Source organism: Pongo pygmaeus, chromosome 18 (genome assembly GCF_028885625.2).
Source record: "Pongo pygmaeus isolate AG05252 chromosome 18, NHGRI_mPonPyg2-v2.0_pri, whole genome shotgun sequence".
NCBI lineage: Eukaryota > Metazoa > Chordata > Mammalia > Primates > Hominidae > Pongo > Pongo pygmaeus.
In genome coordinates, this window is record NC_072391.2 from 13,747,596 (window position 1) to 13,773,141 (window position 25,546).

Sequence of the window (25,546 nt, forward strand, 5' to 3'; positions counted from 1 at the left end):
AATATGACATCTGTCCCAGATCTCCAACACTGTTCACTTTCCTTCCACGGTGCTGACACCAAGCTAGCTGATAGGTGGGAACAGGGCAGCTCTGCAGTTGGCCCCCATGAGCCAGGGAATCCCCCAAGCTAACCCCGTGGTGTGGCAGTGGCACCTAACAAGAACTTCCGCCTTGTTTTCCCTCTCTCCGTTCTTTGTCCTTTTGGACTCTGCTCACGCATCACATCCAGAAAGTTCCCTAAGCTCTCCAGTGGGATGAGAACTCTGCTCTGCACTCCTGGGGCCCTCCATGTTCCTCCACCTGGAGGCCCTCGGCTCACTGCATCACCCCTGTCTACTTACTGACTTGCCTTCTACCCAGTGAGGGGCCACGTGCTGTGAGGGCACGCGCTGTGTGCCCATCTATTCGTTCCTGTGTGCATGCATTCATTCATTCCCGTACCCACCACGTGCCAAGCATTGGGGTATGAAGAACAAGGCAGACAGAGCCTCCCTGGCCTCTTCCAGCTCAGTGTAGAATGTTGTCCACCCTACTCATCCTCACATACCCACGCCTGTCCTATGTGGCACTCAATAAATGTCGAATGGATGGATGTGTCCCCTCCTTCAATATCACTTGATTAACTTAATGACTTCCTGCGAGGATTAAGTTCAGCTGTTAAAATGCTGTGACTTCCTCTGGATCTCTGATGCAAGCCGGCAACCTTTAAGCCTCACCCGGCCGACATAGGCATTTTGTTTGGCCAAAGTGTGTAGTTTTTTTTAAAAACACTGCATTTGTGACTAACGTTTAAAATTGGGAAAATTTCACGTAAATCTTTGTTTTTCTGGCTTCTCTAGAAAAATGAATGCACATTTCTGCACAGCAGGGGTGAGCCAGAGCTGAGTACCTAAGTTTACCTTAGACGTGGTGGGCACACTTCAATTTGCCACAACCCCCATTATCTCCGATTTCTCTATCACTGAGGCCAAAAGCTGCTGGGGATCATGTCGACTGAGCTCGTGTTTTTCCTGCCCCAGCCAGCTTCACTCAGGACTCTGACTTGCTCTCTGTTTGGCTCAACCGAAGACCCCCAGGGGTTACGCGCATGTCATCCAAGAAATACATCTATGATGAGCTACAACACAAATGAATGGGCCATTTTATTGATTTTTACCTCCTAATAGTGGATACAGGTTGCTGTGGTTTCCAGCAGGATCTCAGATGCAAAGGGAAGTAAAGAAAACAGATGAATCCCTAGGGTACCCCACCATGGAAACAAACACCACGTCAACTGGAACTCTTCTTGCAAACGAAGGCTGAAGATCGAGAATGACATTCTCACACCACAGCACAGCTTAAATACTTCTTTGACAGAAATAATAATAAATTATATTTGACTCAGAAAATAAATTCTGTTCAGCAGAATGACAGGAGGGTCCATTCATTGCATTGCACGAGGGGCTCTACGGAGGGGTGAGGATGGGTGCAGGATGCCACAGTGACAAGGGACATGGGGTGCGGGCCCAGCAGCACAGGCTGAAGTTAGCTGACGCATGCTTTTGGCTCTTATCCCACGGGCGGGTGGTGACTGGACCCCTGGCTGTGGCCTGTCCCAGGTGAGACTGCCACTGTCCCGTTCCTCCTCACGTCCGCCTTGTCTTCTGTTTCTTGGCTTGTCTCTTTGCATCTTCTGGGCCGCTGTTGTCAGAGGCTGCCTGGCCGAGTGCGCGGACTCCCTGTAGCCGGCTTGTCAACTGCAGCAGCAAAGGAATGAGCTGGAAAAGAGAGAGTGTGAGAAAGAGGGGTACAAAGAGGAGGCTTCTGCCAGATGAACCGCAGAGCCTCACTTCTCAACACAGCTTCTTCAGACATGATCAGCAGCTGCCACGTGCTAATGGGTGGGTTTCAGTTCAAACGAGGCAGGCCTCTTACTAATGAGTCCCCAGGGATGCGCTGGCCTCTCTCTGGGCCTAACATGTCCCTAGAGGTGTTCCAGGTTTAAGGATTAGGAGATGTTACAGAAGTTTACAGCCTTGAAAGGAGACCTAAGTCTGGACTTGAGGCCTTCACGGGCCCTCCCGAGCCTGAAATGTGATTTCTGTGGCCCTGGACATCCCTCTGCTATCACTCCTGCAGCTGTGACGACTCGCTCTCCCTCACATGCCCGCCGTCTCCCGAGGCCTCTGGATTTCCTACCTTGTCATGGTTGTAACCGGCCAGCAGAACCAGCAGCGTCAATGGCAGGGCAATGTAGGATCCTTGTGCGATGTCCTGTTCAGGCAGCTTCCTCTGCAAACACCGAGAGCCCCGTCACTCCTCACCAAGGCCACATGCTTGTCCATCATCCACAATGCCACAGCCACCACCCACCCAGCCTTCCAAAGTGACCACCAAGGCCCTCATGATCCAAATTCTTTCTATCCAAAGGAAGGAACCAAAGTGATTTGGATATATTTTCCCATGAATCCTCTTCTGCCCAAACCTTCACTATTTGCTTCTGAAACTCAGGGACAAAGAGATTCCAATGACAAGGTATTCCTCAGCCTCTGGACGCTCCTCCCAACTGAGGAAATGAAGAGATGCAGCTATCAGAGAGTCTTGGTGGTTGAAAAGCAATTGGGTCTCAGTTTGTTGAGTCCCAGCAACATGCAGGGACTTAGTCCCACAAGGATGTGTCAAGAACCTACAGTTCTAGACCCAGGGCACACAGTGACGGGCAGCTATTCCCAGCCAGTACGGTCTAGTGAGGAAGCAAAGCAGGCACTGCTACTAGCATCCCTGTGGTCATTCTCCCTTTCTCCCAATAGAACCCCTAACTTTTATCTGGGCCACTGACAATATAGATCACCTTTCCCAGCCTTCCCTGCAGCAGGCGCAGCCCTGGAACTAAATTCTGGCCAATGGTACAGGAACAGACGTGGTAAGTGCCACACCCTGGCTGGACCCTAGGGAAGTGGTGTGCCCTCCCTTTTGCTGGGCGGACAGCATTTTGCCAACTGCCCCATTTTGGAGAAAAGCAATGCACTGGAACAGCGCAATGAGACAGAAGGGGCCTGGGTCCCCTGACGCCTTGGAGCTACCGGACTATCTCTGCACTGGTCACTCCTGGACACTTGACATGAGACAGACATTTCCATCTTGCTAAAGCCCCTGAAATGCTGGGTTCTAAAGCATCAAGTGAACCTATATCCCATTGGCCCAATCTACTCTCATAAAGGAAACAAATAAATGAAAGGAGAACTTCCCAATAATGATAAAAACAAGTTAATGAGCCAGAGCAATGTTCTCAGTGTAGGGTACCGGGACTCCTCTCTCAGAGGTCAGTGTAGGGTACCGGGACTCCTCTCTCAGAGGTCAGTGTAGGGTACCGGGACTCCTCTCTCAGAGGTCAGTGTAGGGTACCGGGACTCCTCTCTCAGAGGTTCCCGAGGCCACAGCTATTTTCATACAATAGTAAGATGTGATGTGCCTTTTCCGCCCTCATTCGTTCACAAGCGCACAGTGGACTTTTCCAGAGGCTACGTGCCCTGATGTCATCACGCCCACAGCTAATGGAATGTGTGGCTTGTGAGTTTTTGCATTTTCAACATCTCAGTTTTAATTACTAATATGATAAATATACACAGAGATAATCCATGCAAACTCAAACTCTTTAAAATCCTCAATAATTTTTAACAGTATAAAGGGGTCCTGCAACCAACCCATCCGAGAACTGCTGGGCTAGAGAGTGACTGTGGGGGCCACTGTACCTGGGATGCCCTTTCATGAATGAAAGAATAAGGGCAGGAACAGATCTCCATCTCCAACTGCCTACTCCTGTATCTTTGGACATCTCTTAGATCCCAACCCATTTTTGCACTGAAGTAAACACTTACTTAAAAGTTTAATTCAGGCCAGGTGCAGTGGCTCATGCCTGTAATCCCAGCACTTTGGGAGGCCGAGGTGGGCAGATCACCTGAGGTCAGGAGTTTGAGAACAGCCTGGCCAGCATGGTGAAACCCTATCTCTATTAAAAATACAAAATTAGCCAGAAGTGGTGGTGCATGCCTGTAATCCCACCTACTCAGGAGGCTGAGACAGGAGAATCACTTGAACCCGGGAGGCAGACGTTGCAGTGGGCCAAGATCAAGCCACTGCACTCCAGCAGGGGCAACAAAGCAAGCCTCTGTCTCAGAAAATAATAATAATAATAATATTAATAATGAATAAATAAATAAATAAAAGTTTAATTCAGCAGGAATTAGAGTGATTCAGTCTAGGCTCAGGTCCCAGGCCTCACTGGGTCAACTCAGGCACTCAGGCAACCACACTGAGACTCAGTTTACTCAACCATGACATGGAGATCATATGAGCAACACCCACTGGGGGTGGACGCTGTGAAACTTGCTGAAAGGAGTATGTGAAATGCTCAGCAGTGCACAGAATACTGAGTAAAATCCAGTCGCAAGGCTGTGGGCAGTCACATCAACAAAGAAGGAAACCAATGTGCTCACAAAGCCCCCCTGAAAGTGCAATGCTGAGCCACTCATCACGTGGAGGGAGAACGAGGTGGAAATCACGTGGCTTGAGACAAACCGTCTCACTTGAGTCCTGGTTCTCCTAACACTCCGTAAGTGACTCAATCTTTCTGGGCTTCTGTGAAAATGGGAGGAACGGCACACCTGCTTGAAGGCTTGTTGTGAGGATCAACCTGTGAGGGCCCTGTACGGGGTGGCAGAGAGTGGGCGCTCTCTTCATTCAACACTTGGCCCTGCTCGGGAATCCAAGCCCCGGCAGGCACAGTTTCTTACATTCTCAGAAGTCACAGGCAGCAGCTACAAGGCTGGGCTGCTCGGCCACCACCAAACAGTGTCTCTACATTCCTGCCACTGGCTCCCAGGTGTGTCCCTGAGCCCGGATGAGTTGTCTGCTAGGGGCCCCTGAGAATGTCGCTGCCTGCAGCTATCAACGGCCTTCACAGAAGCCTCTCCCAGCCACTGGGGTCACAGTGCAGGCCCAAGCAAAGGTAAGTGGTTCTTATATATGCTTATCTTTCTGGAACTTTCTTTTTTTTTTTTTTTTTTTTTTTGAGACAGAGTCTTGCTCTGTCACCCAGGCTGCAGTGCAATGGGGCTATCTTAGCTCGCTACAAACTCTGCATCCCAGGTTCACAATTCTCCTGCCTCAGCTTCTCCAGTAGCTGGGATTACAGGTGTGTGCCACCACGCCTGGCTAATTTTTGTATTGTTAGTAGAGATGGGGTTTCACTTTCGTCACATTGCCCAGGCTGGTCTCGAACTCCTGACCTCAAATGATCTGCCCACCTCAGCCTCTTAAAATGCTGGGATTACGGGCGTGAGCCACCACACCTAGCCCTCTCCAGCACTTTCTAACCAGGTCTCTACTGTGAGGAACAAGGAAGTGCTTCCACCTGGGTCATGAGAAAAACTCTCTTGTTCAGGTAAGATCATATTTACAGGCTCACTGAGCATGAACCACTCTTCACAGAAGCCCAGAATCAGCAGGAGAGCTCTGCTCAAGCCCTAGCTCTGCTCCGCGTGAGCTGGTGACCTTGGGCTGCTCACATCTCCTTCTAGGTTCCCATCTTCTCATCTCTAAATGAGAGGTAATTCCTGTCCACCTTCCATGCAGGATGACGTTTAAAAAGCATGAAATGGTAACTGGATAGCATGTGGAAAAAGACAATCTGGAGCCATACTTCACATCTATACCAGGAAAAACTCCAAATGGATAGAGAGATTTAAATGTAAAAAGAGAAACTATAAAAGTCCCCCTGAAAACAAACACGATGAATTCCTATAAAAGCTGGGAATGAAGAAAACCTTCCTATGACTCCAAAATCCAGAAGCAATAAGAAAAAATCAACACATTTAACATACAAATAAAGTAAATCTTTGCCTAAGCCAAGTGAAAAGATAAATGACAAATTGGGAAAAATATGTACAACAAACATTACAAAGGGTTAATATTCCTAGTATACAAAGAGCTGAAAATGGTTGAAAAAGATCAAAAATGCTATAGAAAAATAGGTTAAACAGTTCACAGAAAATACAAATGGCTCTTAACCACATGAAAAGAGAGAAATGCAAATTAACACTGAGATAATATCACTTCTCATCTATTAGACTGCAAAAATTGAAAAATTTGACAACATACTCTGCTGGGGAAAAAAGGGTACTCATTCACTGCTGGTGGGAATACAAAACAGTAAAACCCCCACGGAAGGGAAGTGGCCGTATCAATCAAAATTCCGTATGCATTTACCCTTTGACTCAGCAATTCCACTTCCGGGAGTCTATTCCAAAGAGAGACTGACAAACACTCAAAAACATGCATGCGTAAGGTAATTCATGAAAGGGTTATGTGTAATAGGCGAAAACCAGTAACAACACAAATGCCCCTCAACCAGGGGCTAATTGAATATCCTACATGTAATGCCAGGATCTGAATGTGTCTGTGCCTACAGAATTCATAGGTTGAACCCTAATCCATAATGTGATACTGTCAAGAGGACACCCTTTTTAGGAGGTGATTAAGTCAGGGATTAATGCCCCTGTAAGAGAGTGGCCTGAGGGAAGTTGTTTGCCCCTTTCCGCCTTGTGGGGACACAGCTAGGTGGCACCATCTGTGAAGTAGACAGCAAGTCCTCGCCAGACCCCAAAGCTGCCAATGCCTTGATTTTGGACTTCCCAGCCTCTAGTACTGTAAGAAATAAATGTTTGTTGTTTATAAGTGACCCGGTCTAAGATACAAAATAGCAGCCCAAATGGCCTAAGACATAAGGTATATCCACACAGAGGAATGCTATGCCATTAGCAAAAAAGGAATAAGGAGGATCGGAAGACATTGTTCCATTTACAGTTACATTTTTTGAAAACAATAAAGTTCTTATTCTGCCCACTGAAAAGGCCTAGAAGCAACAACCAACACAGTAGCTATGAGGCCAGATTTTTGTTTTTAATGCAGACTCCTGTGCTACGCTTTCACCCCATCAAGTTCAGAATCAGCAGTCCTGAGGCTGAGCCCTGGACTCTGTTTTTGCTATTGCTGATGTGTCTGTTTAATCATCAGGTGACAATACTGCATCTGAGCTTTAGGAATCACTAAACAATTTTATCAAGAAGGTAAAAGATACGTGTATGTTTTGTTTGTTCCACTGTTCCAGCCTATCGGATACAGGACAGACTGTATGCAACAGATACACATATTGCAAATAGTAAGGGCCACATATTGCAATGAATTAAGCGATAAATTAAGTTTCTTTTAACCCACAGGTATTCTGTCCATCTGTTGTTGGTTTTTTTTTTCCTTGCAATTTATTTGTCCAACAAATCAGGCTCCAGGTGGTTGTCCTGCATCCCTGTGGAGTCATTTGCGTGCTCCTGGGTCTTCCCTATCTCCTGTAAAGTAGCAGTTGGTTCTAGAGGTTTGCGTGGCCATGTACCACGTGCTCCCTCATGGAGGAGCACACGCCACACCAGCGATAGTGGTGTCCCTCCTCCCCCAAAATCATTCCTGAGCCACCGATCTAAACAATTACACTGCTCTTGTTACCAGTTTCCTCCTCAAAGGGAATCGCAGGCATCAGTGCTCAGGAAAGCTAAAAACAATCTGGGGAAGCCCAGAATCCAGAAGGCAGAAGGAGAAAGTGACCCAATGCCAGGAGCCCTTTAAATATCTGCCCTGCAACCCGCGATCTGGAGCACAGGTTGTATGGACGTGCCTTCTTTCGCCACCCCATGGATTGTTTGGTTTGGTTTTGTTTTCTTCTGGAGAAAGGGTCTCACTCTGTTACCCAAGCTGGAGTGCAGGGGCATGATCACGGCTTATCGAGGCCTCAACCTCCCAGGCTCAGGTGATCCTCCCACCTTAGCCTTCCGAGTAGCCGGGACTATAGGTGCGTTGCACCACGCCCGGTTAATTTTTGTATTTTTTGTAGAGCTGGAGTTTTACCCTATTGCCCAGGCTGGTCTGAAACTCCTGGGCTCAAGAGATCCACCAGCCTTGGCCTCCTAAAGTGCCGGGATTACAGGCGTGAGCCACCAAACCCAGCCCATGGATTTTTTTTTAACTCCCTCTTTAACTTACCGTGGGATTAAAAATCAAGGTGATGTGTTTATGGTAGCCCACTGCGGTGAAAGAAACTTGAGGCAAGATGTAGTCATACTGGGATCTGGGGAGCGTGGAGTCCAGAAGCACAACATAGTTCTGTGCACACATGGGAAGAAGTTATTTTTATAAGGACAGCTCTGGCAAAGCAAATGAAAACTAAAACCTAATGTATGGCTGTGATGTAAAGAACTTTATGTTTTTAAAGAAATCCCCAAGACTACACATCCAAACCAAGGTTGCTGCCTTCAAAGTAGCAACCTCAGTGGGCTATTCCATCAGTGGCGGGCATGTGTCCCCAGTGTCTCTGAGACTGCGGCTTCTGATAAGGCTGTCAGAGCCTGCAGCCTTTTTATGAGTACTCAACCTTGACAATTACGGTCCTCTGAGGATCTGACTTTATGAAACACAAAAAATTATTATGAGCCAATTCTGATGAGGGAGGTACGTGATACAACTGAGGATCCATGATGAGGCTGACTTCTAAGGGACGATGCTTGAGAAGCTCATAAGCTGGCAAATCCTAAAAATACAGCATCCCTGGAACGGCACCAGGGGTAGCCACAGCTCTGTGTGCTGAGCACCGACCAGCTGCCAGGTACCATGCACATTGCATGAGGCCCACGGCTGCTCTGCTTTCAACCACTGGCAAGGTCGGGATCACCACCCCCGTCTTATAGACGACGAAAGTCAAGCATGAAGAGACTAAGAGCAACTTGCCCAAGGTCACTCAGCTAAGAAGGCTGCCACATATCTATGAAGGCTCTGAACTCAGGGGAAGTGTGACCCCAAAGCCCAAGATGTTTCCGCATCGCTGTAGAAAGTGACTATTTCAACACCCCTGGAGAAAGAGGAGGAGAAAATTCCGTGACAGCCTGTTTCATTATTTTGCAGCCATTTTCCACAGAGAAAGGCCAGAGTAGATCATCTTCACGGCAGGTAGTAAGGAGCCAGGAGAGGAAACGTCACCCCCTAGGGTCACACACACCCCCTAGGGTCACACCCCCTAGGACATCCTCGGGCTAAGACCACCAGAAAAGAACCAAATTCTTCGCAAAGTTTGCACTCCCCACACCAACTACAAGTTAGCTCTGTCCAAATAGAATTGATAATGAGCACTTTATAATCAGTAAATGACGTCCAGAATAATGGCTGAAAACCTCCCAGTTCCAAGGAGGGAGACATCCAGATTCATGGAACCCAAAGGACACTGAAAAGGTGGAGCTGCAAGTGTTCTACACAACACACGTTATAATCAGATTATCAAAGAGAGAGAACATTCAAAGCAGCAAGAGAAAAGCAACTCATCTCATTCAAGGGATCCCCCATCATGAGGAAACTGTGTTTCCTTAAACTAAATAGCAGAATGTTAAAATAGAGAACTTTTTAAAAATTACAAGGCATTTCTTAGCAGGAACACATGGGTGATATGTTCAACGTGCAAGAGTCGATCATGCCCAACAGTAGGCCTTGGTTAAATAAATCATGGCGTTTCCTAGTTTATGGACTACTGTCCATAAAAATCATAGTATGAAAGATTTGGCCAGGCACGGGGCTCACGCCTGTAATCTCTGCACTTTGGGAGGCCAAGGCAAGTGGATCACGAGGTCGGGAGATCAAGACCATCCTGGCTAACACAGTGAAACACTGTCTCTACTAAAAATACAAAAAAAAAAATTAGCCGGGCATGGTGGCGCGCGCCTGTAGTCCCAGCTACTTCGGAGGCTGAGGCAGGAGAATGGCGTGAACCCAGGAGGTGGAGCTTGCAGTGAGCTGAGACTGCACCACTGCACTCTAGACTGGGCGACAAGGCGAGACTCCATCTCAAAAAAAAAAAAAAAAGAAAGATTTGATGATGAGGAACAGATTTGTGTAAATTCTTCATTGGAAAGCACAGATTACAAAACAATGCACAAAACAGTGTCAGTTTTGAATTATTAAAATAAATGTCTATTTATATTTATACATGCATGAGCACACGTGCCTGAAAACAGACCCAAAGGATACCAATCACCACGTTAGCAGTGGCTATTTCTGGATGATGGGCTTATGTCTTCTTTTTTCCAAAATCTCCTGCCATGAATATGTATTCTTTTTGTAAATAGAAAAACAATGAAGAAAAAATTATCCCTACAGAACCCAACCTCTTTTGATTCAGAGAGCGCATTTCTGCAGAGTGGTATTTAGGGAGAAAAGGAGAGAACTGTGCTTCCTTAAACTAAATAGCAGAACTATTAAAACAAAGGCAGAAGGTAGAATCCGGCCACAGGCATTACCTCGCCATCTCTGAGCAGCGGGGGGAAATGGAAGAACAGGGACTGGCCAAGGGAAACTGTCTGGATTGGATTGTCGAGGCTTTCACTTTTGTAAAGCTTGACCTGGAGAGAGAAACAAAGCCAGACATGCTTTGAAACTGAAACACAATCAATATTTCATAGCAGACATCCTCAGGACAGCCGCTGTCTGGGTGGGTGTCTTTGGAAACATGGATATTTGAAAAAGAAAGCTCCCTCCATAGACATCACACATCCCTCTGTCATCTGAGACTCCATCCAGTTATGCACCATGCACAGAAATTAAGATTCATATCAGATTCTGACTACCCATGTTCTTGCTCAAAATAGTAATATAAGTTAATATCATAGTAATATTAAAAATAGCTTCTAACATGTGTTGAATATCTGTAATATGCCAGGCAGGCGCCAGATATTTTATCTACATTATCACCAATCCTCACTACAAAACAGGCATTGTTATTATCCCTATGGAGACCCAGAGAGCCAAAGTCACCTAAGGTCACACAACTTACACATGGTGGAGCCTGGGACTCAACCCCCGAGGACTCCTGAGGGTCCTTCCCGCCTTGCACTGCCTCATCATATGATGTCACCTTAACTCCACCAATCTGTTAAACTCAAAACACATTCCATCATGAACGTGGCCCTCCACGCTGCGTCAGGAGGCACTGGAGTACTTTGTTTCTGGCTTTATTTCTGGGGTTGTTGCCTGTTCTCACCCCCACACGGGACGGGGCATGAGCAGGGCTAAGGTGAAGTCCTGGCTGATGGCAAAGGCTGTGAGGATGCCACACTGCACCTGCCACAAGAGAATGCCAGGACCACCTCCCTGGGCCCACGCTGGCACCTTTCTACATAACACACAAGGGGAATTTTCCTAAAATGAAAGTCACAGACTGAAGGCTTATGGGTCACATCGAAGATCCCTTATGTGTTCTTTTGTCTTCTATAACATCTTAAGTAAATCTGAATTCACTGACTGTATTTAAAAATCAGGTGATTTCAAATAATTCTAATGTCCAGCTTCTCTGGAAAACTGGGAAGTGACACCAACCCTGAGCCTCAATTCCAGCACAGCAACACTCAGGAGCGAGAGAGTGGTGCCCTCCCCTCCTCTCTGCCTCTTCCCCTCCCCTGTGCCCCTCCTGGATGGGGCAGGAGTTCCCCAGTTTGCCCCCCACCCTACCCAACCCTCTGCACTCTCTGATATTAGCTGCCTGGTCTCTACAAGCACATGCCTGCAAGCCCTGGACAGAGTGGACTAAAGCCCACACACACTTTCTCACCCATGCCAAATACTTAAATGCTTATAAAATTACAAGTGCATCTTAACAATATACCCCCAGAGAAAATCACTAACACCCGCAGAGGGTCTGCAGGGTATTTTATAAACATTTCTTCATTAATGGTAACATGGAGATTTTGTTAGAGCTGAACAAGATTATAAGAGGTCTCTGAGTCCAAAATCTAGGTTTTGCAGAGGACAAAGTCGAGGCATGTGGAAATGAAGTGACTGGCCAAGGCAGCAAGGTGAGTCACTACTCGAGACAAGAGAAAGCCCGGACCAACCTGCTCTCCAGCCCACCGCCCACCACCTCTGATACTGTTTGGATATTTGCCCAGCTGCTCAAAACCCTAGGGGTACCAGGCAGACAGGCAGGTGCAGAGGCCATAGGGAGCGCTTTTGGGTGATCTTCTTTACTCAGCCTTCAGATTCTAATACTAATCTCTTTGTGAATGCCCTTAGAGACACAGCCAGAAATAACGTTTTACCAGCTATCTTGGTACCCCTTAGCCCAGGGATGTGATAAATCAATCCCATAAATTAATTTATATGTCCATGTATTAAGTTGACACACATTACAGCTGGCTTTAGGGTTATTAGAGGTCAAGAATAAAATACATGTCAATGGACCCATTTTCTGCCATAGCGCCCAATGGATGAGCTTTCTTTCTACACCCCTCTGCATCTCTCTTAGCCTCCTGGATTTTCAAGGTCTCACTGACCTCTGGCTACAGGACCAGGCCTGGTGGGTCACAAAATAAATACAGTTAGAACCTATGTGGAAACGAACCCACGTAGGTTCCTTCCCATCCTCTAGGGCCAATCTCTCAAAGTCCAGTCCTAATCATTTTTACTTCCAAAGTCAGAAGCAGCCCCGCCCAGCCTCCTACATGCTGGGCTATAGATCCTTTCCTCCTTTTTGTGTTAAGTGCCCCAGGTCCATTTTGCACACACTTCTCAGCGGCAGCTGCAGCAGAGACTGTAAACCTGTACACAGAATTCATTAGCTCTGCCACAGGTCCTGGTGCTCACCTTCCTCAGCACTCTTGTTTCTAAGAGGCATCTGTGGGCTCTGGCCAAGTAAAGAGAGAAGGAGTCCAGCATCCCCTGATATTCAGCCATGGCTCCAGTGGCCACCTGGAGCACATCAAAGTGGGCTCCTGACTTTGCAGACACGAACTAGAGCCTGGCAGATGCATTTGAGGCCTGGCCGTGCCACCTCTGCTCAGAGTACAATTTAACAGATTTTTTTCCATACTGCTCTGGGAAGTGGGGACCTATAGAGATTTGGTAATTGGCATCCTAAGTCCTAGCATGCTCTGATCTCTGCAGCACCTTGTTGCTCTAATTGCTTAGAGACCCATTTTCCTATCCCAAGATCAGGGGCCAGAGACTCTGCAATAACCTGAAGGCAACAGATATTAAACTGTCTCATTGCCTCTGCTCTGAACAGAATGAAGTTTTCAATTTCAGTCATAGTGGCCGGGCAGGACAATTCTAGGGATACCTAGGATCTAAGAAGTTTCTTCCATAAGTCAGGGCCGGCCCATGAGGACAAGGGATTCAACAGGGTTACCCCCCATGTAGAACGGGCTGGCTTGGGAGGTTGTGCAAATTAGCGGGATGCAAACTGATCATCCGTCAAGCCAGAAACCTGGGCATTATCCACAGTTCTCTTTCTTTCCTACACACCCCATCAATCAGCAAGTCCTGGCAATGTTACCTGCCAAGTAGCTCTTGAATCTGTCGCACCCTCTCCTCATTCCCGTGACCACAGCTTCCGTCCATCTCTTACCTATTTTCTGAATGCCTCTGTCCAGTTTGAGCCTCCAGCCCTCTAAACCAGGGATCAGCAAGTACAGCCCATGGAAGGATGGGACCAAATCCGGCCTATCATCTGCTTGTCTTGTAAACAAAGTTTATTGGAATGCAACCATGCCATTTGTTTACATATTGTCTACAGCAGTTTTATGCCACAACAGCAGAACTGAGTAGCTGCAAGAGATGAAGCTCATGGAGCCCGTGAAGTCAAAAAATGTGTCTACTCTGTGGCCCTTTAAGAAAATGTTCACTGTCGCCTGCTCTAAACCACCACCAGTTAAGTTCATGTCTTTTTCTCTCCTTCAAAATTCATCAACCATTCCTCCTGCCAACTAATAAAATTTGAAATTCCTTGCCACACATCCCTCATTCTTTATGAATGGGTTCTTAGCTAGTTCAGGAATTACAACTCAGCAGGCAACAGACTTTGTCTACTTCGTATATTTCTATTGTGGCCTAAATTGAATTTGAAATATTAAATTAGTGGCCAACTTTTTATAGAATGGTAAGACTATATATAAAAATTCATATTTATGACTTATCTTGAGGAATAGGAAATTCTGGCAACACCTGGCCCTTCATTGACAACGAGCAGCCACAATCAATGCACATCCACCCTCTTTAGGTAAAGCCACAGACTCCACCTCTCCCTATTGTCCTACACCTGTCGTGCTTCACTCATACAAGCATGAGTTTGAAAAGCCCTGCTCTTCCTTCTTTCTCTGCCAATCGGCCCTCTTCCTAGAATTGTTTTCCTATAGTTATACCGCAAGACAGAGTCCCCAAAGAAGCCGTGCTCCATCCCACCTCCACATTTTCATGCACACTACCTTCTTGTATTAGTTTGCTGGGGCTGCTATCACAAGCACCAAAGACTTTTGTTTAAGCCACAGAAATGTATTTTCTCACAGTTCTGGAGGCTGGAAGTCCAAGATTAAGGTGACAGTCCAAGATTAAGGAGACTGAGGCCTCTCTCCTGGGCTTGTAGATGGCCATCTTCTCCTTGTGTCTTCATGTGCCCTTCCCTCTGTGTGTATGTGTGTGTGTGTGTGTGTGTGTGTGTGTGTGTGTGTGTGTGTGTGTGTATGTATGTCTAATCTCCCCTTCTTACAAGGACACCAATCCTATGCAATTAGGGTCCACCCCAATGACCTCATTCAACTCTAATAAGCTCTTCAAGGACCTATCTCCAAAGACAGTCACAATCTTAAATACTGGAGGTTAGAGTTAGAACTTCAGTATTTGGTGGGAAGGCACAATTCAGCTCATAACATCCCCCTTCCATGAATGCCTTTCCCTACTGTATTTACCTAAAAAATATGCATTGTTACTCTAAGAATCAGACCATGCACAACCTCCTCCAACAGCCCCTGCAGGGTTGGTTTTCTATCATATGTTCATTTGCAACTTACATACACCTTTACTAGAGAACTATCATCTTGCACTTTAATGATTTCTATTCCCCCTTTCTTCCACTAAACTGTCAGCTTCTAGGTGGTAGTAACTATATTTTTTTCATCCCTGTTTATTCAATAAATATCCACTGGGGGCCTACCATGTGCCACGCCCTGCTAAAGCCACTGAAGATTCAGCAGTGAACAAGACGGGCAAGGTCCTTGCCTATATGGGCTCACATTCTAGTAAGGGAAAGGAATGGTAAATAAGTCAAAAAGCAATCGTGATAAATTGCAAACACTGTGCTTAATCCATTGTAGGTGTTCAAAAAGCCTTGAACTGAATGCCATGGGGAGAATGTGTTCATCTGGGAAGGATGGGAGAAGAGGGGTCTAAAACCCTGAGAACATTTTCAAACCTGAAATTTTGTGATTTTTTTTTTTCACTCTGAGTTGCTGAGGGAGTTATTATGCAGAAGGTCAAAGAAGGCTCCCATTGTCCTGAAACCTGGGTCACTGCATCCCTTCACCTGTCCTTAAATCATGAGACCTCACAGCATCCCTGAAAAGAGACATGACAACCAAGACAAAGCCCACCAAATGTCTCTCATCCCACGGTCTCAAAATTCCCACAGCCAGGGGTCTGTTTGCCAGTGGACAGACCTAGAGATGAGCTATATTTACCTGCATTCAATTTTTGGATAAATTTATGGGGGAGTGGAGAATGGGGTAAGGGCAGGCGTCTAGGCCTCAGGGGACTCGCACTGTGTAAATGACGCCCATTTCAGGTGCATCACAGCCCATATCAGCCTTTAAGGAAGAGAGGGACCATTTCTAGAAATTCTCTAATAATAATGAGGCATGGTATCAGCCATACTGGGATTCGTGCTCTGCTAAAAGCACAAAGCCTGTGGGAGCTCAGCATGGCCACAATAATGTCCATTCCCTTCCTATCTGTTGTCCATAATTTTTTAAAAAATAAATGCTATTTGAGTACCAATGTATAAAGTTCATATTGTAGAATGTATTAAATGGATTAAAATGTAGAAACAAAATTCATCCATGGAACTCTATGTCCTCACATATTTATTCATGCAAAATTTAGAATCATTTTTGTCACATTAAAAGTTTACATTAAATTTATAACTTAATGTTAAATTTATAGATTAATCTAGTGGGAGGTGGCTTAGGAATCCCAAACATATCATTCTAAAATACATCAAATGGTCTTTTAAAACACTCAGTACACTTTATAAATATATTCCATTATGTCCCACAGATCAATTATCTATTGCTAGGTGGTTTCTATCACTTGGTAACTACACTCAATGAAATCTTTTTGAATGATAATATTTTCTACCTGATTATTGTTGGTCAAAAAAAGGTAAAATTCCGCCAAATGACTAACCTCTCTTATTACTTCTATAAGTTTTTAGTTGATTCTATGAGATTTTCTACATAGATATTCTTATCATTTTAAGTAATGATTATTTTTCCATGTTGATTCCAAGACTTATTCCTAGTTCATTTTCTTCGATAATTGCCTTGGTGAGCAATTAGAAATAAACAATGACTGAGAGAGCAGTTTGTTCCCACATATGATAGAAATGTGTTTAGTGGGGCCAGGCGCGGTGGCTCATGCCTGTAATCCCAGCACTTTGGGAAGCTGAGGTGGGTGGATCATCTGAGGTCAGGAGTTTGAGACCAGCCTGACCAACATGGTGAAACCCCGTCTCTACTAAAAAGACAAAAAATAGCCAGGTGTAGCGGCGCATGCCCGTAGTCCTAGCTACTCAGGATGCTGAGGCAGGAGAATCGCTTGAACCCAGGGGGCAGAGGCTGCAGTAAGCCGAGATTGCACTCCAGCCTGGGCAACAAGAGTGAAACTCTGTCTCAAAAGAAACTCTGAAAAAGAAAGGAAAGGAAAGGATAGGAAGGGAAGGGGAGGGGAGGGGAGGGGAGGGGAGGGGAGAAAGAAAGAGAGAGAAAGAGAGAGAAAGAAGGAAGGAAGGAAAGAAAGAAAGAAAGAAAGAAAAAAGAGAAAGAAAGAAGGAAGGAAGGAAGGAAAGAAAGAAAGAAGGAAGGAAGGAAAGAAAGAAAGAAAGAAGGAAGGAAAGAAAAGAAAGAAAGAAGAAAAGGAGGAAAGGAAGGAAGAAAAGAAAGAAAGAAAGGAAATGCCTTTAGAGTCTCCCTGTATTAACAGGTATAACCAAGAGCCATTGGTTGGCTCTTGGTTTGGTTTAGATTATATTTTGGTTATGTTTTTAAAAATGCATTTTCAGATTCAAGCCTTTATTATCAGTGAGAGATGTCAGATTTTATCAAATATTTTCAATTTTATCAATATTTAAGATCTGAGATGATCTTAAGATTTATATAAAACTTTCTTCCATGCTACAGATTTTCATAATCCTTTATTTTCCAACATGTTACAGGACCAATGGTGGAGTTATTTGATCAAAGATATGCACATTTGAGAGTCTTTATGTGTTTTGTTAAACCGCATCCCCAAAAGATTCGGTCAATTGACACCTCGCCCCCAGCAGTGGATGAAAATGCCTGTTATACTGAACTCTCAACTAGCAATGTGTTTTTAACAACTAAAATCTCTCTTAATTTATAAGACTATTGAATGTTAGATACAAAATACACAAGGTATACTACCTCTTTCCTATCCTCTTACTGCACTTCTTAAAAAGTAATTGTTGGTTCTCAGGTTTATGTTATCTGCTGACATTTCATAAAGATTTTAACACAGTTCCTCTGGAAGAGCTCTAATGGAATATCTAGAAACATTTTCGGGTTACATAACTCTAATATTCTGAAAAAGCTATTGGATTAGGGCCCACTGCAATGACCTCATTTAATCCTTCAGAGGTCTGTAAGGACCCTGAAGACATATTCTTAGATATTAGGGGTTAGGACTTCAACACAGGAATTTGTTGAGTTTTTGTTTGTTTGTTTTTTGAGACAGAGTATCGCTCTGTCACCAGGCTGGAGTGCTGTGGCACAATCTCAGCTCACTGCAACCTCCACCTCCCAGGTTCAAGCGACCCTCCTGCCTCAGCCTCCCGAGTAGCTGGGACTACAGGAGTGCACCATCATGCCCAAATCTTTTGTATTTTTAGTAGATGGGGTTTCACCATGTTGATCAGGATGGTCTCGATCTCTTGACCTCGTCAACACCGGAATTCGAAGGGGAGAAACACAATTCAGTCCATAACATACCTTTTCCAGGAATGCCCTTCCCTTCCTTATTCACCTAACAAATCCTCATTCACTTTTACTTTAAACATCAGATCGAGCACAGCCTTGTCTGATAGCCAGAGGAGGCACACTTTCTCTGACAGCCACAATTTCTTCCCAGAAAAATGTGCCTACATGCAAATTTTTTCATTAGTTTCAGAAGACTCCCAGATCTAGCAGGAGTGTCACAGGCCCACAACGAAGAAATCTGACCTATTTTATTATCCCTGCTTTACAGATAAGAAAGCTAAAGCCAAAAAAAAAAAAAAAAAAACTGCTTTTCCTAAAAACTAAAACAATTTTTTTTCTTATTTTAAAGGCCTTTCCCCCAAAAAAAAAAATCGAGAAGAAAAGCGTATATTGCTTTCTACTTAAAAAATAGATATTTTGATTTTGAAAAAGAAAAATGCTCTGAGAAACAGTGGCATGATCTGAGTAAACACAGCGCATCCCAAGGTGAGCACCTTAAGAGGGTTCACATCCAATCTCATGGGGTGAGGTGGGAAAAGTGCTGATCAGGGAACATGAAACCCAAGATCTGGTCCTCACAGACAACAGACTGAATGCAAATCCTCGAATAACTCATAAGCCCCATAAGCCTCACTTTCCACATCCATAAAGTCGGGTACTAATGTTTGCCTCACACATGTTCTAAGGAATAAATGAAATTTCTGGACACATAAGGCAATGCTATATATGTAGGTTGCTGCTATATATTGTTAAAGACTATTTTTCAAATAAATTCAGCAAATACATATGGGGCACCTATGATATGCCAGGCACTGTTCTAGGTGCTAGGGAAAAAGCCCTAGATGGGAGAGTTGGGAGGGCTGCTCCTCTAGAGTTTGCAATCTGGCAGGCACAGCCAACCTTAAAGTGGGGATTTGTATTAGGCCCTTCTTGCACTGCTATAAAGAAATGCCTGAGGCTGGGTAGTTAATAAAGAGAAGAAGTTTAATTGGCTCATGGTTTTGCAAGCTGTAAAGGAAGCACAGCGTCATCTGTTTCTGAAGAGGCATCAGGACGCTTCCAATCATGACAGAAGATGAACAGAGAGCAGGCACATCACACAGTGAGAACAGGAGCAAGAGAGAGAGACTGGGACATGTGGAGGGGGAGATGCCACATGCTTTTATTTTTATTTTTATTTTTTGAGACAGAGTCTTGCTCTGTCACCCAGGCTGGAGTGCAGTGGCATAATCTCGGCTCACTGCAACCTCCACCTCCCAGATTCAAGCGATTCTCCTGCCTCAGCCTCCTGAGTAGCTGGGACTATAGGTGTGTGCCACCATGCCTGGCTAATTTTTTGTATTTTTAGTAGAGAGAGTGTTTCACCATGTTAGTCAAGATGGTCTCGATCTCCTGACCCCGTGATCTGCCTGCCTCGGCCTCCCAAAATGCTGAGATTACAGGCGTGAGCCACAGTGCCCAGCCTAAACCACTGGATCTTATGTGAACTCAGAGTAAGAGATGGCTCACTTATCACCAAGGGGATGACCCAAGCCATTCTTGAGGGATCCATGCCCATGACCCAATCACCTCCCACCAGGCCCCACCTCCAACAGTGGGGACCACAATTCAATTTGAGATTTGAGCAGAGACAAGTCCAAACTATCTCAGGATTCAAATGGGATAATTGTCAGGAACAAAGAAGTGCAAGATGCTGAGGGTGCTTATAGGGACAGGAACCAACCCCACTGGAACTGGTCAAGATGTCCCATCTGAGGAGAGTAGAGTTTAACTGAAACCTGCAGGGGGAGGAGGGTTTGTCCAGTAAAAGGAAGAGGGCATTTTAAGGATCAGGAATTAAGAGAGAGCTTTGCATGTTGAATGAACTTTTAAAAGTCCAGTGTGGGGTGTGTGTGTGTGTGTGTGTGTGTGTGTGAGAGTGTTATAGCTGTGTGTGCTGTGAGTATGTGCAGGCTGTAGGTTTATGTGTCTATTAATAGGTTGCATGTGTGTTTGAGGGTATGTGGGAGGGGTTGTGAGTTGTGTGTGTTGTGGTTGTGTTTGTATGTTGTGGGTTGTGTGTGGTGTGGGTTATGTGCATTGTAGGTCACATGCATGTGGGTGTGTGGCTTCATATTCTGGGTTATGTGGGCGGGTTTTAGGTTGTGGGGAGTTGTGTATGGAGTGTGGTTATATGGGGCTGGTGTGTTATGCTTATGTTGCAGGTTGTATGTGTGTATGCTATAGGTTGCATGTGTGTGAGTATGAGTTGTTGGTTATGTGGGAGGGGTTTTGTGTGTGTATGGGCTGTGGATTGTATGGATGTGTGTGTCGTGGGTTGCATGTATGTAATTCTGTGGCAGACTGTATGTTGTTAGTGGCACTCATTGGGTGTGTATTTTGGGTTATGTGGTGGGGCTATAGGGTGTGAGCAGTTATGTGTATTTGTTGTGCATCAGTGTGGATTACGGAGTTTGCAAGTTGTGTATGTGGGTTGTAGGGTATGAGAGGTGTATGTGTGTGTATGTGTGGGTGATAAGGCTAAAGGGGTAGGCTGAGTCAGACTCCAGATGATATAGAAGACACTGTTGGTTCCCCTTCTTCAATGAAAGTCGCCCAACTTCCAAATGCCAGAACCTGCTCTGCTTTGCCTGGGGGCTTTTTCTGGGTCTGGGTCCCCCCCTGTCCCCACTGTCAGCAGTGCCAGCGAATTCACGCTCCCCACCCCCAGAGTCCTCCAATCAATGGCTGAGCAGGGGTGGGTGGATAAATACCCCAGCTCCCTCACCCCTCGGGGGAGATAATGCTGACATGTGTGTTCTGTGCCACTCTTCAGCCTTGCCTGGCAGGATTTAGCTCTAGATGCACACAGTGGTCCCTTGCTTCATAGCGACCCTTTATTGGTTCTTTTCCTTCCTGTTTCACTTTCACACCCCTATCTGGGTGTTTCCTGAGACCTTCTTCAAAAAAAAGACCTGGTCTCACATCCATTACCTCATTGGTCTACTTCTAGGCCAACCCAAGCTGAGACAGCCTTGTAAGCCATCCTGGACTTCACTCTGAGGGCAGTGGGCAGCCATGAGGGTTATTGACAGGGGTATCCCATAATCCATTGTTTTAAAAAACTAAATGAATAAAACATAAGGTTCCAGCAACTTTCTATCATCCACAATTCATGCCTTGGAAAAGGGTGCCTATATTGTCCATGCACAAAAGCCCCGCTGTCGAGGAAGGCTCTTTGCCCACCTGCCAGGCCAAGGTGGTCCCACCCTCCAGCAGGTCCTTGAGATTCCAGAGCATTCAGGTGACTCATCTGAGGCCACAAAACTAAGAAGCCATCAAGCCCAGGGTGCAGTCCCAGCCACCTGCACACCTGCATCTCAGCCCCATTCTCACCAGGATGCTTCTGCAGTAAAACCTTCAAAGTCATTTTATCCAAACCAGTTAAGATCAGGACCCTGAGCCAACTCAAAACCTGTCAGTCACAACTGCTGTTTCGAGAGGACACTGTCACTTTCACTTAGCCTCCACCGGGAAAATGAGGACCAAAGCCACGTCCCTCCCTGGGACAGGAGCCAGGGGCCTGTTTCTTCTGCAAGTCAGGCAGCTGCTCACGGGCCTACTTGAAAGGAGAGGATCTGGGCAGTTGTAAGTGTCTGATCCTGCCTGGCACAGTTCTCCTGGGGAGCATTGTCCCTGTCATGCGGGTGAAGCCCGCCGAGGTCGTCAGTCTGTAAGCATGATAGACAGACAGTGCAGCTCAGCTGGCTGGTGCTCCTTTGAAATTTTTCTATGTCAGGCTCATCCTTCAGTGTGGATGAGAAAGGACAGAGCTGGAGCCTCGGCAGAGCTGGGAAGAGGATATCAGAATGGCGTGTGCACACGTGGAAAGAAAAGGAAATTGACTAGGAGATGAGTGGCCCCGGTCCGATGGGATGGACAGGAACACCCCCCTCCATGCTGTGGGGGCTGTCGGTCCCTCCAAGACACCTGCTTCCTGGTGGTCCCAGGAGGACAGGCATTGCCAGAAAAACGGAGTGTAGTGCAACCCTACATGTTTTTCCTGTATATGCATTCTTAAATCACTTACCCTCTCAGTGCCTCGGTTTCCTCCCTTATAAAATAGGGCTAATAATACCTATTTCAAAGCATTGCTGGGAGACTTAAATGAGACAGTGTGTATAAACACCTTCAGGCAAATGCTATTAGATATGCCTTACTTTCCCCATGAAAACTAACATTTGGAGAGTATTCACTATGCACCAGGTGCTGTCAAAACATCTTTACTGTTCAACCACCCTGGGAAGCAGATCCTATAATTCATCCCATTTTAGAGATTAGGAAACTGAGAGAGGTTCCATAACATTCACAAGATTTAGCACTCGCAGGAAGTGGCAAAAGTTGCAACCCAGGCAGATCTGACTCCAGAGCCCGATCTTTGAGCCCTTCCAATTTCTCCCCTATTTACAAGGGAAACAGAAAGCCCACTTTTCCCAGGAAAAGCACTTCTGTGTCATCAGGCATGGGTCATGTTCATCACCCATGTATGATGTCTTTTAAGGACATAAAGCTATAGTGTCATTGGTAGTGTATTTGATAGCTCTGACTTGAAAATCCCATAAATCAAAATCATGATGCTGTACAGCAGTGGTTCTCAAAGTGTGGTCCACGGACCTCAGCATCAACAGTACCTGGGAAGGTGTGAGAAATGCAAATCCTGGGTCCCAGCCCAGGCCTACTGAGTCAGAAACTCTGGGAGTGGAGCCCAGAGATCTGTGTCTTACCAAGCCTTCCTGGTGACATTGATGGACACTATAGTTTGAGCACCACTGCCATAGTAGAGTACAAATTTTCTTTTTTTTTTTTTTTTTTTAAGACAGAGTTTCGCTCTTGTTGCCCAGACTGAAGTGCAATGGCACGATCTCGGCTCACCACAACCTCTGCCTCCTGGGTTCAAGCGATTCTCCTGCCTCAGCCCCCCAAGTAGCTGGGACTACAGGCATGTGCCACCACGCCCAGCTAATTTTTGTATTTTTAGTAGAGACGGGGTTTCACCATCTTGGCCAGGCTGGTCTCAAACTCCTGACCTCATGATCCACCCGCCTCGGCCTCCCAAAGTGCTAGGATTACAGGCATGAGCCACTGCGCCCAGCCTAGAGTACATATTTTCACTCTCCAATAACTACAGGTCGTGAAGGAAATTGTAAATAAATAAATAATAAATTGTTACTGTTTTATTTCCAGGTGGGATTGGTAGGAAATAGGAGCAGTGGCCATGTTCATTGAGGGTTAACAAGTTCATTCATTCATTCATTCATTCACTCACTATTTATTTCTTGGGAACTATATGCCAGGCGGCACTATCCGGGAAATAATAAAATGTAGTTAAACAGACACAGATGTGCGTGGTTCCTACTTTTATAATCTAACAGTTCAGTGAGGGGCAGGGGCAGTCATGTAACAAAAATGACACAATTATTAAATTGTGTTTGTGGCAAGGGCTATGAATGGGGAAAGGCATGAATCTGGAAAGCAGAATGGGAGCCCCTGATCAAATCTTGGAAAACCTCTCAGAGGAAATGACACTGGAGTCAAGACACTGGCCAGTGAAGCCAGCCGGCAGTTGGGAGAGGCAATGACCGTGATGGGGAGAGGGAGCGAGCCCTCTAGCAGAGGAGGCAGCCTGCACAAAGGCTCCCAGCGCAGCACAGGCAGGGTGCCCTGGGGCAGGGAGGGGCTCCGCGCGTGATCTCAGGTGCGCCCCCAGTTTCTGCGTGAATCCCTCCACTTCCAGTTCCCTCACCTTGTAATGGGAAAAGTCAGAACCTCCACCCACAGGGCCCCATGTGATTTCAGCTGCTCACAGAGGACACTTTTCCCACCTAAGTCCCCAGACACAAGTTCAGCTTCCTCGCTGCACTCTTAAGCCAGCAGGGGGAAAGTTTTGATTTCCCATTTCCCTGGTGGGTAAGTTCCGCATGAAGCCAGGAGCTATGCACACACAAGACACGCCTGGGACTGCTGAGCTGAAGCTCCTGTTCATTACTGTAGCTTTTCATTTCCTCTTTCTTTCTGCTGCTTGAAGCTCTCCCTTCTTTTTTCCAAGCTCAGCTACACTTCTTTTACCCAACACTTCTTTGTAGTTAAAGAGAAGCAGTGAGAATTAATTTGCCACATCAGCTCACTTCATTGTATTGATTTTTTTAAATCCCACCCCTCCCAAACCAAATCAGGTATCATTGCAGTGCACTTCTAGAGTATCTTGTGCCTCTCATCAAAACCTGAACCACACAGGATTGTAATCTGTGCTTTAAGCATCTCCTATCTGCACCCCCACCCCCCACCCCGCCTAGCTGCAAATTCTACACAGGTATGAACCTTCTGGCTTTTGCTCATCCATATTCCCAGCACCTAACCCAGTGCATGGCACATAACAGGTGCTCAATAAATATTTTTGAATGGATGAATGAGTTCATTGTTAACCTTCACACAATTCTGTGAGGTAGACTGCCACCTTGTTCCCCTTTTTGAAGGCGAGAAAATGGAGGCTTGACGTGTTTAGCAACTCTCTGAAGGTCAGACATCAAGTTGCAGATCTTAGATTCAAAATCTGGGCTGCTACATCCCAAAGATCACTCTCTTCTCCATCCATCACACTGTCTCTTCAACAACCCTTAAACTCCAGAAGGGCCTAGGTGTGTAGGTGAGTGCGACTGGACAGAAAATAGGACCGCTTCTTTCTGCCTTGAGTCAAGACACTGTTTGTATGATTGGAAATGAAGGGTGGGAGCCTTGGGACATGGAAGGAAAATTGGGCTGGTGACAGAATGGGGTGAATGCAGACATCCCTGAACAGTGGCAACAGAGAAGAGATGCTCTTATCCCAGTAAAATTTAATCCCTCATAAAAATAGCACCATATTTGGTAGATTGCATCCCTCCTGTAATGCAAAGAGCAGCAGGATTTTCCAGATGAAAAGTCAGCTTAGACTGGTGCACACCTGCCCTCGGGGCTGATCCCTGAACACAGAGCTCCGGAGTGTGCAAAGACGGCCTCTTAGGGACCAAACTGTCACCAGGAAAATTACAAGAAGAGAGGCCAACAACTCTCTGTGACTCTCAATCCAGGAGCTCCAACTTAACTTTGTACAACATTCAGTATTCTGAAACCTTAGCAAATTTGAAATTATGATTATTGCCTCATCAACATAACAGTTGAGTGAAGAAAAGCAGGGTATAAATTGCATTTCACGATGATTTCCACCTTCGTTAAAAGAAAAATAAAAATATATGCAGCATGAAAAAGCCCCAAAATTAAAGGCAACACATGAAAAGTTTCAGGAGTAGAACTCAGAGTATTTTTTCTCTTTCTCTCATTTTCTATACTGCCTTAATTTTCATTAATGAAACTACCTCTCATAAATAAAACAAAATTCCATTTTAAAGGAATACAATGATGCTCA

General features: G+C 45.6%; 1 protein-coding gene across 1 annotated transcript; it reads right to left on the bottom strand.

Moving 5' to 3' along the window:
• Positions 1–1,114: 1,114 nt before the first annotated feature.
• Positions 1,115–12,796, bottom strand: LOC129016237 (BOS complex subunit NOMO1). The gene is made up of 6 exons (XM_054455408.2): positions 12,707–12,796; positions 11,109–11,266; positions 10,369–10,522; positions 8,072–8,191; positions 2,180–2,272; positions 1,115–1,758 (listed from the first exon to the last, which is right to left on the bottom strand). The coding sequence occupies exons 1-6, from the start codon at positions 12,794–12,796 to the stop codon at positions 1,627–1,629; spliced, it is 747 nt and encodes a 248-aa protein (XP_054311383.2). The 3' UTR covers positions 1,115–1,626.
• Between the last annotated feature and the right edge of the window lie 12,750 nt (positions 12,797–25,546).

What these genes read in the sequence shown, in the direction of transcription:
- LOC129016237 (XM_054455408.2), bottom strand. Translation starts at nt 12,796, where the DNA reads ATGGCTGAATATCAGGGGATGCTGGACTCCTTCTCTCTTTACTTGGCC. An exon ending in CCTTGATTTTTAATCCCACG is followed by an intron (nt 2,273 to 8,071) that starts GTAAGTTAAAGA and finishes CGGTGTTTGCAG; the next exon opens with AGGAAGCTGCCTGAACAGGA. An exon ending in CCGGTTACAACCATGACAAG is followed by an intron (nt 1,759 to 2,179) that starts GTAGGAAATCCA and finishes TCTCTTTTCCAG; the next exon opens with CTCATTCCTTTGCTGCTGCA.